The sequence below is a fragment of the Oryza glaberrima genome, chromosome 2 (assembly GCF_000147395.1).
Source record: "Oryza glaberrima chromosome 2, OglaRS2, whole genome shotgun sequence".
NCBI classification, from domain to species: domain Eukaryota; kingdom Viridiplantae; phylum Streptophyta; class Magnoliopsida; order Poales; family Poaceae; genus Oryza; species Oryza glaberrima.
The window spans coordinates 32,439,965-32,458,301 of NC_068327.1; the positions used below are offsets into that span (position 1 = coordinate 32,439,965).

General features: G+C 43.6%; 3 protein-coding genes across 3 annotated transcripts; 1 reads left to right on the top strand and 2 right to left on the bottom strand.

The window, feature by feature from the left end:
• Positions 1-6,682: 6,682 nt before the first annotated feature.
• Positions 6,683-8,635, top strand: LOC127762422 (protein TIC 55, chloroplastic). Its single transcript, XM_052286930.1, has one exon. The coding sequence runs from the start codon at positions 6,856-6,858 to the stop codon at positions 8,488-8,490; it is 1,635 nt and encodes a 544-aa protein (XP_052142890.1). The 5' UTR covers positions 6,683-6,855; the 3' UTR covers positions 8,491-8,635.
• A 352-nt stretch (positions 8,636-8,987) lies between these two features.
• On the bottom strand, positions 8,988-12,303 carry LOC127762423 (uncharacterized). The gene is made up of 6 exons (XM_052286931.1): positions 11,934-12,303; positions 11,585-11,824; positions 10,458-10,569; positions 10,175-10,349; positions 9,637-9,877; positions 8,988-9,557 (listed from the first exon to the last, which is right to left on the bottom strand). Exons 1-6 carry the CDS (start codon positions 12,115-12,117, stop codon positions 9,265-9,267), a joined length of 1,245 nt encoding a protein of 414 aa, XP_052142891.1. The 5' UTR covers positions 12,118-12,303; the 3' UTR covers positions 8,988-9,264.
• A 638-nt stretch (positions 12,304-12,941) lies between these two features.
• LOC127764404 (zinc finger CCCH domain-containing protein 18) lies at positions 12,942-16,877 on the bottom strand. Its single transcript, XM_052289287.1, has 4 exons — positions 16,585-16,877; positions 15,446-15,757; positions 14,636-14,696; positions 12,942-14,349 (listed from the first exon to the last, which is right to left on the bottom strand). Exons 1-4 carry the CDS (start codon positions 16,720-16,722, stop codon positions 13,346-13,348), a joined length of 1,515 nt encoding a protein of 504 aa, XP_052145247.1. The 5' UTR covers positions 16,723-16,877; the 3' UTR covers positions 12,942-13,345.
• Between the last annotated feature and the right edge of the window lie 1,460 nt (positions 16,878-18,337).

Here is an 18,337-nt window from a genome sequence, read left to right on the forward strand (position 1 = left end):
CTCTCTTCTTTTCTCACTTCTGCTTATTTTTGCTGCTTGCTTGCTTCTTCGTCTTTTTTATTTTCCTTCTTCCCCTCAATTCATGATGACACATTCTTCCTTCCTTGTGTAATTTATCACCGTTCTTGGCGTTTTGCCTGATTTAGAATGCAACTGAAAAAAAAGAAAAAGATCGCAGAGGAAAAAAAAAAAGGCAGCAGGAGTGGGTGGTGAAAGTATGGAAATCTCTCCTGCTAGTATACGTTTGTCGTGTCCTCTTTGTTGTGTTCTTGTCTTGGTGTGTTGAGATCATGCGAGACGAGAGGTGGTTCGAGAGCATCATGAGCAATGGGAAAATCCATATCTGCTATATCTTCCCTCCGTATCTCTGCCTGGCTGTTTCGAGTGTGAGTGAGTGCTCGCCATGATGTCCGAGGAGGAGGACGGCGACGGCGAGGTCGGAACGGAGACGGCGGCCATCCATCTCCTGTATGTTGCTTGTTGAGCTTCCCAACCTCCCTCTCTCTCTCTCTCTCTCTCTGCGTCGCCTTGTCCGTTTCGCCTCGGTTTGATCAACCAACCCTGTGTCTGTCTGTCACTGTGTGGCTGGCTGTGCACATTGCCATTGCCATGTCCAGTGCCATGCCATCCCATGACACGGTGTGTGCGTGCGAGAGAAGGCATAGTAGTGTGCTGATCCGTGGGGCCCACGGTGGAATGGTGGTGGGGCCCACCAAAGCCGATGATACCAATGATCATCGTCATAAACGCCTCTCCTTCCGTTTCAGAGTTAGGAGCATTAATGACGGGGGGAGGGGAGAGGGAGGTCCGCATATGTCAGATTACAGGTCTGATTAGCCCGGGCCCACCACTCCGTGATACTAACAGTGATTACGGATGTTTTTGGCTTAGCTTGCAGCTTTGCCCCCACTGCATGAATATATACTTTACCTGTGCAGTGCAGAAAAAACATGCTCTAATTTAGCAAAGGCAAATCTCTTCTCTTGCTAATGGCGAGTACTGTAGTACTCCACTTACCACTACTACTAATACTGTTGTGAGAAACATCTCCCATTATCTTAAGAAAGTACTGTAGTTAGAGTAGGTAGGAGTGGATGCATGGGTGTGTGTGGCCTTGGTGTTTTGCTGTCTGTATCATTGTTGTGATGGGGAATTGGAAATTTGCATTGGGGTTGTGGTAGCTACCTGTTGCTGCAGTGCGCAGCAATGCAGCATGGTGGCATAATCAAAATGGAGTAGTCAAGAACAGTGTAGATGATGGAGAGCCCCAAGAGGGCAGGGCAGGGCAGCAGCAATGCAATGGCGATGCAAAGGTTTGGTATGGTTGGTGGTGGTCGTGCTGCCTGCGATGCAGGATGGCAGACGCAGATGGGCTAGCTAACCGATGGATCGTGTGGAATCGATTTTGGGGTTTTAATTTAATTTTTGATTGTGGTGGTCGTACTGATACTCCTAATCAAAGTTAAAAGTGATCATCTGCTGCTATCTGCGACGTCACTGACACCATGAGAGAGAGAGAGAGAGTGTGTGTGTGTGTGTTCACTGCAGAAGAGTGCAGGAGCAGCTAGGTAAAGTAGGCAGCTATGCTCGCCCGTGCTGTCAACAGTCAACAGAGCGGCCGTTTCGGGTGAACATAGCCCCATTTGAACGGATTAGATTATTGTTTGCAGGCCAACAATTTTCTGCTACTCCTATCTCAATCAATGTGTTTAGTAATCGTACACTACTACAGTAGCTGCATATACTTGCATGTTGCATCCATCCGTTTCTCCAATACGGGGTGGTTTTTTTCTGCTTTGATCCAAAGAGAGTGGTGGCTACTAGCTTTGCTGTGTATTGCATGGTACAGGACCACATGCATGCACTTGTTCAAGCTGGGGTAGGCTTGGGACGGGACGGAAGTAAGGCTTGGTACAGTAATAGTTTTTGAAACCACGTAATTATACGATTTTTACAGTGACCGCCAAAAATGATAACCCCAACACAAAAGATTTGATAAACACTGCGAGGCAGCAGCGTAGCAGCTGCTGCTGGTGAATGCATGAGCTGCTGCAATGGCAATGCTGCGTGATCTTGCTTGGGCCTGTTTAGTTCCAAAGTTTTTTTTTTCAAATTTCTAAATTTCCTCACATCAAACCTTTCATACACATATCTAGTGGAGTACTCTCCTAGTGGAGTGGTGTACTCCTACCTGCGAAATCAATGGGAGTACGAATACTGGGCTAAGTGCATGCGTGCAGTGGCAAATGCAAATGCAGTGCAGTGCAGCCGGTTGGGTTGGGGCAGGGTGACCACGAAAAATCTGGGAGTCGCAGAGTGACCACAAAAGATCTGGGCGTCATGTTCCATTTGACCGCTGAGTTGATGCGTGTACTATTCGCTCTGCTTTGAGGGGGTTGTTTTAGATGGAGCTAAAACTTGTTAGCCCATGTCACATCGGATGTTTGACGTTAATTTAGAGTATTAAACATAGACTAATAAAAAACTAATTTTATAAATGAGAGCTAATCCGCGAGACGAATTTTTTAAGCCTAATTAATTCATAATTATCAAAAGTTTACTATAGCATCACATTGTCAAAATCATGGCGTAATTAGACTTAAAAGATTCGTCAAGCGAATTAGTCCAAGCTTATGAAATGGATTTTGTAATTAGTATATGTTTAATACTTTAAATTAGTGTCCAAACATCCCATGTGATTTGGACTTAGAATAAGTCCCTAAAACCAAAAATGCTGGATCACTAAACTCCGCCGTACTGTGCGACTGTGCACACACACCTCACTTCACGATTAATGTCCACAGCTGCTTACTGCTCGAATGCTTTTTTTCTAAAAAGAATATTTGCCGTATATACGACGCGACTTTTGACCGTGACAGAAATTTCAAAAATATATTTTCAAGTACTACATCCGTTATAAAATATAGCAATCTAATACTGGATGGGATATATCCCTTTATCCAGATTTATTGGACTAGGATGTGTCCTATCCAGTCCTACATTGCTATATTTTGTAACGGAGGGAGTACTTCACTCCCCGTTTGAAAATTTTTACCGTTTAAAATTTATCAGCATCAAACAATCACAACTATCCCGTAGAAATTTCTACTGTAAAATCAGGGGAGTAACAAATTATCACAAGACGCGTGCTACTTCCTCCGTTTCAAAAATAAATTAATTTTCACCCATCCCGTATATACCAATGTAAAACAAAAAAAAAGAATAAAAGAGCAAATACAAGTATACAATTGCAGATTTGTAGAGCTAGTACAAAAATGCTAAGCACATGTGAAGAAAAGATTGATTAGATGATGTGTCAATTTTTAGAGTTAGCAAGTTGACCATACTACTTCCAATGCAAATATTTTTTTTACTTTATTTAATTCAAATATTTATATTTTTATAAACTCTATTACAATAATTATTTAAAAATAATTTTATTTTGAGATAAAGTAAATAGGAAGAGTAAAATAAAAGCTTATTATCGGACGGAGAGTGTAGTACAGTACGGAGTATTTGTCAGTGCCAGCCAAACGCATGCTCATGCATGAAGAGGCGTGCGCATGCAGCAACTCGATCAATCGTTCGACCGGGAGGCAATACACGGTGGTACTCCAGTAGCACAGCACATATACGTCCAACCCAGTCACGGCCACACCTCCGGCCGGTTACTACATGCGCCGCGCGTGCAACTTGTCGACGAAAACCATGCCTTGCACGCCAGAAAATAGCCAGAAGAAACCAAACCCGGTGGTTGTTTAATTGCTGACTTGCTTGCTTGCTTGCTTCCCTGTCTCTAAGACCCATTTCAGTTTGGAGGAATTTCAACACACAGAAATAACAAAAATAGAGAAATAGAAATACATGCCCACTTCTATCAATAGGAATTTTTTTCCATGAGATTTGTAGGGATGGAAATTTTTGTTTGTTTTCTCTCTACAACTTGTAGGCAAGAAAATTTTCCTTTGGTTTCATTATTTCTAAATCCTATGAACCAAATGATATTCATAGAAAATAATCCTTAGAAGTTAAAATCCTTTGAAATTTGTTCAAAACGAATTGGTCCTAAGCCACGCCGCTGTCGTCGCCTCCATCCCTCGCCGGCGTGTAAACGCCGCCATCGCCGCCGTTGATTGGGATGGACGGCGACCTTTTGTTCATCTGGTGACAATAGGAAATCGATCGATGGGTGGGAGTTGATTATGGATAGGGCCAGCGAGCCATGAGCGACGCGAGATCGAGACCTCTCTTTTGTTCTTGTCAGGTGGTGACTGGACCCAACATCGTGTGCTTGTGTAGTGGTATCCTACCGCTACAGAGAAAAGACTATGAGAGCAAGTTTAATAGTACAGCTAACTCCCATGCATATAAATAGTTAACTATAAAAATATACTACACCACAGATATCCGGTCTCACCTCTTATACATACATAGTGTCTTAGAGTTTGTCTTGCAGCCGGCTATAAATCCGCAGCTCACTTTCTTATCTCTTCTCTTTTCTTCTCGATATATGGTTATAGCTGGCTTATAGCCTACTATTGTACCTGCTCTAAAGAGGCCCACGTAAATACTCCTACGACGATACTTATTCCACAGTACTACTCCATCCGTGTTAGAATATAAGAAGTTTTAGAGTTGGACACGGTTATTAAGAAGTTATGTATAAGTGAGTGGTGGAGGGTTGTGATTGGTTGGGAAGAGAATGTTGGTGGAGAAGTTGTTATATTTTAGGACAAATCTTGAGGTCTAAAAGTTTTTATATTTTGAGATCGAAGGAACGGTTTAACGATGACGTGCTACTGTGCGGTAAATAATTGGCGAGTCGCGAAGGTGTGCCATTGGTGAAGAGAAAGGTAAAAGTTGCCGGAGAAGTTGATGGAGCAATGATGAGCTCTGGGCCGGGTTTGTCATGTGATGGGCCGTGCAGTCTGTTGTCTGGGCCTGCCACTGCACAGGGAACCCATTTTACTACTTCATCGTTTGACAAGTCACACGGATGAATGGATGATCGACTTGCCGGACTAGTCCTGCCAATGCCCTACCTTTTTTCAAGCCCCTGAGCGAATGCAATTCGTGCTCATGAGTCATGAGTGCCACTTTTACTACTAGTAGTAGGATAGGTTAACATACAAATTCTGATACATGGCCTAGGCAGGATTACCATTGATCTATTAACTTTCAACTGAAATCATAAGCTACTAAGAGCAAGTTCAAACAGTATAGCAAACTACCGGCTCTAATTTATCTATAGTCAATCTAATAGCTTATTCATATAATAGTTACATACTACACTATTAATACCTGGTCCCACATATCATACACACACGGCGTCTTGGAGTCCGTGCTACAGCTGGCTACAAATCTATAGCCCACTGCTCTTCTCTCTCCTTATTTATCTTCTTAAAATATGTTTACAGCTGACTTATAGCCTACTATTATACCTACTCTAATAGCGTAGTGATGATTAATTCCTGAGCTACACGTGCAACTAGAGATATGCAACCAATACCAATCAAAGAAGTACAAGGTAGCTATTTACACCCGTTAATCAAATTCAGTCATATATAAATCGAACGGTTAGATTGTATGCATAACAATCTATTATATTGTTAAAGGAATAGAAAAAGAAGTCTCCACGTTCGCTCTCATGGCCTAGAAATTCTCACATTAATCGGAGAAAAAGAAAAGGCAGAATCCATATAGAAATACAATTTAGAAATAGCTGAAATTCAGAATTAAAAAATAAGGAATATTAGAAGAGGAGACTAGAGTCTATATAGAAATACAATTTAGAAATAGTTGAAATTCGGAATTAAAAAATAAGGAATATTAGAAGAGGAGACTAGAGTCCATATAGAAATACAATTAGGAAATAACTCAAATTCGGAATTAAAAATAAGGAATATTAGAAGTAGAGTATAGAGTCCATATAGAAATACAATTAGGAAATAAGAGAAATTCAGAATTAAAAATAAGAAATATTAGAAGTAGAGTATAGAGTCTATATAGAAATACAATTAAGAAAAAAAATAGAAATTCGGAATTAAAAAAATAAGGAATATTAGAAGTAGAGTATAGAATCCATATAGGAATTTAAAACTAACTAAAATTCAGAATAAACATAATAAAATTAAAAGTAGAGTTTAGAGTTCGTATAAAAATATAATTTACAAATAACTAAATTTCAAAATTAAGAAAAACATGGGACGAAGAGTTTAAAGTCAATATAGGAATACAATTTAGAAGTAACTGAAATTTGAAATTAAAAATTAAAAAATATTGAAAGATGAGTTTAGAGTCCACATAGAAATACAATTATAAATAATAAAAATTCAGAATTCAAAAAAAATAAATATTAAAAGACGAATCTAGAGTCCATATAGGAATATATATAATTTACAAATAACTAAAATTTGATATTAAAAATAATTAATAACTAACATGTATATAAAATACAATATGAATATTACACATTAGTAGTTTCGTAAAGTTATAGCAAAATTTAAAATTATGTTGTCATTTTAATATATTTGAATAATATAATGAGAGAACATATATGCTATTATATGAGAGAAAATATAATGATGCTAGCCGCGCAATCTGCGCGGGTCACCATGCTAGTTTTCTTAATTCCTTCCAGTAGCTGTCAAAGGAGTAGTGTGTAGTGTCGTGTGGAATTCGCGAGGATGTGCATGAACTTGCCAAGGTAGGGATGCAGTTGCGTGACAAGGACACACGTGAAATGTAGCGAGAGAAGAGTCGTAGTAGCGGGCGCGACCGCGGGAGTGTATACGGAGAGATGAAGCGAGCTTTCTCCACCAAGCAAATCGCGAGCCAAACCAAGAAGACATCCACATGACGACGCCTCGCGCCACCACCACCACGTCGCCCTTCTCCTCTCTCCTCCTCCTCCCGATCTCCCCCTCCACCGCGACTCCTCCGCGCCGCGCCAGGACGCCGCCGCCGGCGGTGGCACATGGCGGCGTGCGGTGGACGGCTGGCGGGAGGCGGCGACGGCGAGGGTGCCGGGCGGCGGCGGCGGTGGTCGAGGACGGCGTGCTTCTCCCCAAAGAACAGGAGGACGACGACGACGAGGCGTCGTCGTCGGCGGCGAGATACGACTGGAGGGAGGAGTGGTACCCGCTGTACCTCGCCAAGGAGGTGCCCGACGACGCCGCGCTGCCGCTCACGGTGTTCGACCGGCAGCTGGTGCTGTACCGCGACGCCGCCGGCGTGCTCCGCTGCCACGAGGATCGGTGCCCGCACAGGCTAGCCAAGCTATCCGAGGGCCAGCTCGTGGACGGCAAGCTGGAGTGCCTGTACCACGGGTGGCAGTTCGACGGCGAGGGCAAGTGCGTCAAGATCCCGCAGCTCCCCGACGGCGCCAAGATCCCGCGCAACGCGTGCGCGCGCAGCTACGAGGTGCGGGACTCGCAGGGCGTGGTGTGGGCGTGGATGTCGGGGACCAACCCGCCGGACGAGCGGAAGCTGCCGTGGTTCGAGCCGTACGCGCGGCCGGGGTTCACCGACCTGTCCACGGTGCACGAGCTCCCCTACGACCACTCCATCCTCCTCGAGAACCTCATGGATCCCGCGCACGTCCCCATCTCCCACGACCGCACCGACTGGACGGCGAAGCGGGAGGATGCGCAGCCGCTCTTCTTCGAGGTCACCGAGCGGACGCCGCGCGGGTTCGCTGGATACTGGGGGAAGCAAAGGACGCCACACCTTCGCAACCTGCTCCGGTTCGAGGCGCCGTGCGTGCTTACCAACACGCTGGAGTTCGTCGACAAGGACGGCAAGGAGCAGTGCTTCTCGGCGCACTTCCTCTGCCGCCCCGCGGGGCAGGGGAAGTCGATGCTGCTCGTTCGGTTCGGATCCACCCAGACGTCGCCGCTGGTGAAGGTGCTCCCGAGGTGGTACTTCCACCAGAACGCGTGCAAGGTGTTCGAGCAGGACATGGGGTTCCTGTCGTCGCAGAACGAGGTGCTGCTCCGGGAGAAGGTGCCGACCAAGGAGCTCTACCTCAACCTCCGGTCGTCGGACACGTGGGTGGCGGAGTACCGGAGGTGGATGGACAGGGCGGGGCACGGCATGCCGTACTACTTCGGGCACAGCACGCTGTCGCCGCCGCCGGTGCCGGCCGTCGTCGAGCAGGCGCCGGCGGGGGCGGTCGCCGGGATGTCCGCGTCGTTCCCGGCCAAGGGCGGCGTCGGCGCCACGCACGCGCCCAACCCGACCAACAGGTACTTCCGCCACGTCGTGCACTGCAAGGGGTGCAGGGACAGCGTCAAGAGGTACGCCTCGCTCAAGAACGCCTTCGCCGCCCTCGCCGCGGCGGCGGTGGCGGCGGCCATCCTGGCGGCGACCAGGCAATTGAAGGCCGTCCTGCTGGCGTCCGCGGCCGCGCTCGCCGCGGCGTCGTACGCGTGTAACTGGGTGCTGTCTCTCATCACGACCAATTTTATTAGGACACACAGGAGACTGTAACCGTGGCAATGGCTGTCATGCTTTGGCACATACTAATAGCAAGGTAGAATGGTACAGCTATTTCATTATTTTTGCCCATGTATATTTGTATCACTACATGAGTAAACGACGTTTAGTTATCGATAGTTTTGTTATGAGTGATGAATGATCTGCATCGTACTGCCAATGCCTTGCATTCTCAAATGGTTGCACACTTGTACTCATACAAAGTTAGTACACTCCATCATATTATAAATTACTTTTTTTTCAAGTTAAATTTCCTGAATGTTTGATCAAATTTATAGAAAAATATAACGATGCTTATAACACTAAATTAATTTCATTACATCTAACATTAAACATATTTTGATTTTTTTTTTGTTTTGTGTTAAATATATTACTATGTTTTTCTATAAACTTGATTAAACATATAAAAGTTTAACTTCAAAAAAAAGTTAAAATGACTTGTAATATAAAACGTAGGCAGTACAATGCGAATGTAGGGTACTCCATCCAGCTGAGGTAAACCAACTCCAATATATATACAAACACAAACAACGTACCCAATTTTTGCTGTTAAAATACAGGCACACAATGCCTGGTATCACACGTTATTAAGTAGACAGACTAGATAACCATGACACGGACAGGGACTTCTTGCCACTGGTTTACGCACGGTTAATATTACAGACCACACATAGAGAGACGGCTTAGCTATTTGCAAATAAGCTTGACAAGATAGATGATGCTCCAAAAGGATGCAATCTCAGCAGTTGAGTACTTACGCTGGTTCATCTAGAATTCCCTATCGGGGAAGAGGAGTGGGGCGACAAGGGACCAAATGTACAGACCTGCCGTTGCCCACTGGGTTGCAATCCTGACCCAAACGGATGGCCACCCAACGTCAACAAGCTTTCCACTCTCACCAACTGAGGTTGACCAGCCAGTCAAGAGCATCGCGGAGTACATGCTTGCCAAGGAGAAGATGAGGTGGAAGAACGAGTAGGAGTATGTCACTGGCCTTGGCACATCCTTCTTTTCCGCTTCCTCATCTGCCTTACTAAAAGGAAGCAGTGGCTTGTCGGCACCTGAAAAAGGGCAATGTGATAAGCAACACACCTTGCAAATATGGAACATTGATTTAGTAGATAGAGCACGCAATCTAACCAGCACGTGGTGAGTCTGGGGCTGAGAGCACAGTTGCAGATGAGCCAGCACGGACAGCCGAATAGACCACAGAAAGGATGGTGGTTAGCAATCCCAGCGAAAGGCTACCAGTCGACACAGCTTTGGAATGGTTGTGCAGTCCATTGCATTCATAATCCCTCGGCTCACTTGAAAGTCCACTGTAGCACAAATAGGTGCAGTAGAGGGCGATAACTGATGCTGGCAGCAAGCTACCATTGATCTGCAAAATTCATAAAAAGGAACCATTCATTATTATTACAAGCGAGTAACCATATTTAAGTTGAGATGCTAGCAGCTAGAGCTTGTGGGTGTAACAGCTATAATTTGATAAAATGCTAGAAATCTTACACAACAATTATCATAATGCTACAATCTTATGCAGCAATTATCATAATACACGGACACATTTCTGACAGCTATTCGTGGTCAAACTATGGACTAATGAACTAAATACTCTATACACAGAGGCTGTGTTACTATATTATAAGGATAACAGAACAGACCAGAAGAATAATACCTTTGGGTGCAGGGCGACAATAGCAAAAACAAAAACAAGAATCAGTGTGAAGACAATGAAGAACAGATTGATTCCGCAGTCATGTCCAGATGGAGTGAACCAGTGAAAGAGCAGACCCGAGAAAGAGAATGTGACAATGTAACAGACAACTGAGACAACCAATAGAGCCATGTACCTGCAGTAATAAATATGAACAAATTATTAACAGGTTTTGATAAACAGAAGAAGTTCATACTAAATTAAGGGGACCTGAAGGTAAACAAGGAAAAGATCAGCTACTAACCAGAACTGTTCATCCTTGGCAACCCAATTCTCGTTCCATCCATGAACAAAGTCCAACAAAAGAACAACCTGAACAAGCAGGAACAGTCCAGATCCAAACTTGGATATTGATTCTGCAAAAACAAATGATAGTTAAAATTAACAACCTGGAATGGGGAGAACTGGCTCCAATTACAGTAACAAAAACTGATAATATAGAATTAGCATATAAAACTATTCAAGAAGCAGCAGAGTGTATCATCAATCACAAAAGTACAACAAGCAACAAGTTCATCCAACAAGCTGCTAAGACAGTGTCACGTTTACCATATATATCAACCAATCGCCAATACCAAGCTTGGTACTCATGTTTTTAATTACCAAATAAACAATAATTGATGATGTATCATCAAGCCCCAAAACTGGAGCAAATATTAATACTATGCAGTTAGTACACTTCCATGCCTAGTCACAACCACATGGAGATCCAAAGGACCAACGGAATTATACATCAATAGTTAAAAACAAAGGCAACCACAAATGCAACAATGTCACTCCCAACTTTCCAACACAATTTCATCCTCTATATCAAAATACTCAACCACAAGAACACATGCATCTTGAAACATTAGGAATTACTACAATTTGTTCAGCTAAAATCGCCTCCAAAGTTGCAAAACTTAAGTCTTCTTCTTGATAATGACGAATCCACACACCCACCTAATGTTTTGCAGATTAGTTGGTTCATAATTTCATATTTACAATTTTATGATCCCTATATGAAAATATGTCAACCTTAAAGCTTGTATATTCTTTGGTTTAGAAAGTGTATCAGACCAATAGGAATCTCCTTGTTCAAAAAGGTTCTAGCGCAGAGAATCAAAAGTTAGACAACCCTAAGGAAACTCCTCACGACTCCCATTCGCACCTTCTCTTTCACTCTAGCAGTGTTGAGGAAGGACTTACAAGGAACCTTTTGCCACTCCTATCTTTAATTCTCTAATCGCCTATCACATACAGATATACTGATTTTAAATATTAGTGCAACCATCTCCCAATATAATGTCACTGCAGCATCTCTATAATTGTGTTTCAGAACGATTCAATTCGTCGTATACACAGCTACATAGGTGAAAGGGGGGGCATTACCGTAGAAGCTTACGACGCCGTTAGGAACGAAGAACATGAGGAAGACGATGACAACCCAGCAGAATATCTTGGCCATCCATCCGCCATGGTGTATCTTGTCGCGGGGGTCCTTCTGGTCCTTGATGCCAGCCATGATGATGGCGAGGATGGTGAAGAAGACGAAATTGCCGAGGCTAACCCTAAGCACGGCATCGGTCTCGAACCACTCGCGGTCGGGCGTCTTGTGGAAGTGGTTAATCCCTGCACAGATAGCCGCAAGAGGCGCGCCATGAGAAATTCCGATCGATTTCGAGAGAAAAAAAAAACGAACCAAATCGAATCACCCGGAAGGGATTGCGAAGGCGCTCACATGGGATGGATTGGAGGAGGGGCGCGGCGACCTCGCGGAGCGCCCAGGAGGCGAAGAGGGAGAGCGCGAAGAGGCCGCAGTAGGCGATGCGGGCGGAGCGGCGGCCGATGCTGCCGACCGCCGTACGGCACGCCTCGCACGCGCACGCGGCGCAGCACGACGCCAGGCAAGACGCCGCCCACATGGCTGCTGCTCGTCGTCGTCCTCCTCCTCCTCCCTTGCGGCGGCGCGGTCAGATCGAATCGATCGGTGGGTGAGGGAGCTCGACGATGGCTTTGGCTTGTTCGGATTTGGGGATTTCGCCGCCTCTCGGGGGAAGAAGCTTTGGTGGGGATGGGGAACGCGTGAGGCGGAGGGGGACGGAAGAGAAGAGGAAAGGAAGCCGATCCGATTTTTTTTTCCTTTTCTTGTTTTTTTTTTTTCGTTACGGAGTGGGTGGCCGCCGGGCCGGTTGGGTTGGACCGGACCGCCCGGGGCGATCAGGAGACCGAGTCACAGTCAACTACTGCATTATTATTCCAGCCTTCTAGCCTTCTACGTCCAATACATCAAGGCCATGTTCACTTTGATGCCATTTTTAACCTTATCAAATTTTAGTAAAGTTGCTAAAAAGTAGCTATATTTAGTTTGCTGCCAAATTTTGGTAACTATATAAGAAATCCTGCCAAATTTGGCAAGTTGCCAAATTTTTTTTTTAACTATGCCAAAATTTTGGCAATGCCAAAATTTGATAAGGTTTTTTTTATCAAAGTGAACAGGCCCCAAGTTAAGCAAAAATAGCAGGATATAAGTTTCGTTTACTACTTCCATAAAAAAAACACCATCTAGTTAAAGATATAACATAAGTTAGTCCATCATATTACACTGTTCCATTCACAACTAACCTTTTTTCGGATGGAAGGAGTAAGGTGAAACAAGGATGAAATAATATGAATTATCTACTTAGTTAACATGATTAATTTATATTTTGAGAAGTAAATTTAACAAAATAGCTATAAACAAGTGATCTATGTAATGTAATGCAGAATTTTTTTTAAAAAAGATCGTACTTCTAGAAGCATGGAGCATAATTAATTGTATCTGATCATCATTTTCGAACAGGACCATAATAACACACATCATCGTCAGCTTTGGGCAGAATAGATACCAAAATGACAATCGGGAGCAGAAGTTTGGGAGTTCAGAACTTCGAAACAATATGGTCCTGAACTTCTGGCGGACCGAACTAGATATCACATCCTACATTTTTCCTACAACAGAGCTCCTAAAAAATTACAGCCACAGATCACACTGTATAATAAGGCATAAAAGAAACAAGCAATCTGAAGTCGCATGCCACGACAACCTTCAGGTATCAAAATGGACATTGATTGACTGGCAGATGTAAATTGATACTGCATCGAAAATTGACATTAGAATTTTAACCATTTCTTCTCTTTCTCCTTTCTAGCAACCGCGTTGGTTGCCGAAGCATGTGTTGCTTCAGCATCAGCTAGAGCTTTTCGGGTTTGTTCCAATTTCTTTGAAGCTGCTTCGTAGAATGCCTTGTCCTTGCGGTTTCGCTTCATCATTTCCTCCAGCTTCTCAACACGGCTCCTGAGTTCTTTCACTTCGTCATCGTATGCAAGCAAGGATCTTCTGTCTTCCTTCTTGGCATGTCCATTTGCCTCACCGGATGAGTCCTTTTTAGATTTCACAGCTGAACCTTCTGCAACATCTTGACCCACTAGTTGGCTATTGATAAAGCTGAAGACAGACCTCTCTTCTTCTTCAGCTTTAGCAGCCCTTGCCTGTTCAGCAAACTTCTTCTCACGCTTTCTTTTCCCACCCCGATTGCGTTTTTTTCCAGGGCCTACACTATCATTAACCTCACTTGCAGCCACAGCATGATCAAGAGATTGCTTTGGGGGTAGTACCTTAACTGGGATTGGATCGAGCATGCCTTGGCCAGAAACACCTAGACCCATTCCCTCTCGGTACCCCATTTTTGCCATCATTTTGGAGGCAACACCCCTGGTATGGTGCTCCCACTTTGCAAAGATCGCAGTCTCTGTCTGAACACCACTTAAATTTTTGGATTCCAAAAGGCCTAGACCCTGATGAACAGATTCATCCTCTTGATCTCCATCCTCACTGAAATCAGATCCTTCATCGCTTGAGCTTCCTTCACCATCTTCATCGCTCGCATCAGCATATTCTGAGATAGAAAGAGAATCACTGGGAAGCCTTGAAGAGCTCCCGTCATCTTGAAAAACAACCTGGCCAACTTTCAGATCATCATCCCATGACTCAAGTTCAGCTCGTCTCCAAAGGCCAGAATGATGCCCAGAAGCAGCCAGTATGCTGGATCCTACCAAGGACTGCTGCCATCTAGTCGGAGTGAATTGCTTCAAGGACAGAGTAGGAATTACAATACCTGAGGATAATTTTTGGATTAGTCACACATGATACTTTATGTGTAAGGGACAGAACCAACTGGGACATCTTATATGTGTAGGAAAACACAAAGAAATAAATCCATGAAAATCAATACAATATTCACAAAAAATGCAACATACAACATCTGAAGGAGCAATCCATCATATGAAGTTCACACCATTACGTGGTGTAATCATTGCTTCAGGTGAAAGGCAACGGAACAAGAGATCAATGGTTTGAAGGGGTTTAATCCTTAGAAGGGTGCAAAATAAGCATTTACATACCATGGGACAAGCGGCAGTTACTACCAAACCGACATCGTTGCTGGAGAAAAAACTTGCACATCTGCACTATGGGCAGATTGATTAGTTAATTTGTTGGTAACAATGAACCTTATGTTCTGGACATTACATTCCTATTAACAAACAGAAAAATATGGTTGATGGTGAAGGGTACCCACCTGTGACCTGTTAACAGTTTCCCCCGTCCCATTTATTCATGAATTTACTGTGGTGGTGCGATGCAAGAGGATAGAGGGACACACTCAGGCTTTGCTACAAGGTTTATTTGGGAGCAGATGGACATATGGCTTCATTGCAAAATAAAGGACTGGCATATGCACAATGCACACATGGTTTTAGTGAAAAGCAAATCATGAACTTTGGAGAGAAGTTCAGCGACTGCTCACACAGAATAGCCTAGAATCAATACAGAAATAACTTGATTATACAACTGCTAGAATGCTGTATAGCTCTGCAGCCCAGCAAGGACTTGTATTGCGAAAGTAGGAATTTGTTTCCTAAAGTTATACAGTCATTCCAAAGACATTCAACAAAATAACCGCACAGGTCCTATCTCCTATGTGCTGGAGTTATAATATCTCATGAAGGAGAGAAGTTGGAAAAACAGTAAATACTGGCAAATAAACACCCATTTCCTACCGGCGGAGTACCACTACCCCAAATAGGTAACATAGCAAGTTAACAAACATACCAGCACGTAGAGGATTATGTTTAGGGTTTACCAGGAAACATGGAGCTACTATTCAAAGGAAAAAATAATGTAAAAACGATAGATCAAGTGGCATGACTCACCGACATGTTTTCAGACGTGGGTGTCAGAAATGAGATCCTTGCATCACTTGAGCCTTCAAGTCCTATAACACATCCATTATACCAGCGCCCATCCTTATGCCTGAATCTACACTTAGATCCAACTGAAAATTCCTGTGGCTCCAATGGTTCTGGCTCAACATCATCGGGTGGATCAACAGCTACTTCTGGTGCTTCAGATGTTAGCTCTTGGTTAGGAAATATCTCATCAATTTGCTTTACTAGTCTAGAGCGTTTCAAATGGAGAAGTCCCTCCTCTGCATCCTTAATTGCAGCAAGAAGTTCTTCATGGACCTTCAAAACAGTACATATTGTAAGTTAGCATTTGCACAATAGAAGCATGAAATACATAAGTACAGAACTATTGAAGACAATGGTATAAGGGTTGATATTCCCCAAAAAGAAGCTGACTGCTTTCTCTGAATATTTGTTCAATATTTTTCTCTGAAGATATTTTGGACAAGGAAACCTACTATTTGGATATTCACATCTCAGGAATCCAAAATGCATAAGCTAATCATCTCACCTACAGGTTACATCGGTGAGCTATGATGTGAATATCACTCAACTCTTGTCATACCAAACTTAAACATGTTGAGTCGATATCTAATCTAAACATACTAAATACTAATGTACAAAAGTTACCATCCATCTTCTGCTGATTTTGCCAATGACATGATACATGATTTAACTAAATCTAACCCGTCAAAATTATCCATGGACAAATCACATAATAAAAACGTCATCTCGACAAAATGCGCTTGATTTTCTTATAGTGACCGAATCAGACATATCAATCACCATCCCTCCAAGCACTCTTGTTAGTTTTATTAGGCAATCCTTATTACATCGTAGAGCTCACTACTAGTAATAACAGGAGACATACTGCCCGAACCCAGCATCTACACGAGAGAGATAAGATCAATAATCCGAGCACAACCCAGTCACACAGCCAGTCCTGCAAATTCTGACATCCTGAGAGGACTGCCCATCGCATCCCCACAACTTGGGAGTCAAATTAGGAGCCTAGGGCTAGCCAAACCTTCAACAGCCAGCGCCCGCGCGGGACGATTTGAGATTGAGAGCTAGTTAAGGCGAGGCGAGGTGACGCGGATGCGTACCTCGAGGAGGTCGGCGTTGGAGGGGTCGGCGGCGAGGGCCTCGTCGACGGCGGTGAGGGAGGCCCGCTGCTCCTGTAGGTGGTGCTCCAGCTGCAGCTCGATCGACGCCGCCTCGTCCTCCCCTTCTTCCCCCGCCATGGGTGGTGGTGGATCGAGAGAGAGAGAGAGAGAGAGAGAGAGGACGCCTCCCGCTCCCCCTCTTCTTCTTCTTCCTCCGATGCGACGGCCAGCGAGCCAGCGGCTGCTCTGCTGCGACCTGTGCGAGAGGTGAGGTCGGTGCTGTGTCGCGATGGTGTGGGCATGGGCCGTGGAAGATGAACTTGTTTTCTGGGCTTTGAGATTGAGCTGGCACGTCGTGGGCCTCGTAATATTTTTCTTGAGATTTTATTTTTTAAAAAATATCAAAATTATATGTTTTAAAGAAGAAAGAAATTAAGTTTCAACTTAAGATCATCGGTTTAACAAGTGACCTGTCAGCCACACCTCGATTGAGATATTCTATATTTTTATACGATTACAAAGCAGACGCTCATAAACACACAGCACTACACACGTAAGATCGCTCTCACAACCCCTAATGCACGTAGACGGAAATGAAATACTACGTTCACACTCCCTAATACACGATCTAAAGAGGCGGAACTAGTGACACATTCCTAATCTCATTAAAATCTTGTTAAAAGTCCACTACATATGTGTAATATTTATAAACATTAAAATTTAAACCTGGTGAATGAAAGCATGTACATATAACTCTACCACACCACTACTAATACTTTCCTATATATTCTGTATACCTATATAGTGAACACGATTTTGCATATATCGTGCTGCGATGTAGTTTTATCCGTTTCTATGTAAGATGACTAGATTGTCGAAGAACAAAGGGGTTGTTTGGTTCGATGCCGTTGGTAACCAGCCAGGTTGTGGCGCTGCCACAATTTTGTGGCGAAGGAAAAGCTCGCCGCACTTGTGGCGAAAACTATCACAGAAATGAAATGTAACGTGGTGTAGCTGCCTTAACTTAAGTGGGAACCAAACAATAGCCTATTTTGCGTGGCTACTGCATTAAAGGCTTGGCGAAGTCTGGCGGGGAACCAAACAGCCCCAAAATGTCTCAGATACCAAGCGAAGTATCAGATTACGAATTATGCAAAGGGCAAAAGACATGCAAAAATAATAATATCATAATACTGTACAACTCAATAACCAACGAAACATACCAATTTTATAGTAGCCGCAAAAATAAAAGCCCTAGTTAGAAAACAATTTCACCGTGTGCGTATCACTTGTAGTGTTTTATCATGCAATTTTCTCACATGGATGCACGTGGTTTTCACGAGGCGCCTATAAATCGAGCGCCCGATTTTTGTTTGAAAAAATCGGGTGATGTTCCAACAAGTAGATCAGAAGTTTTTCACTAAGTTGATCGAACATGTTTCAATCGTTTTAAAAGTTGAAACACAACCAAACCACCTTCTAAAACATTTTGCTACAACATATGAAATAACAATTTTTAAGCTATTTCACCATATATAAAAACAATATTTTAGCAAACAGAGAAATGATGTTTCAATTCACCGGAACATTTGATTTATACATAGTGACATGAATATACTTGCTGAAACATTGTTGGTGGAAGAAAAAATAAAACGGATTCTCTTAATAGAGCATTTCCATAATATGTGGGTGATTTATTGCAACGGTGCGTGTGGTGGAGCGCGTGGTGAGGACGACGTGGATGCTTTTTTTG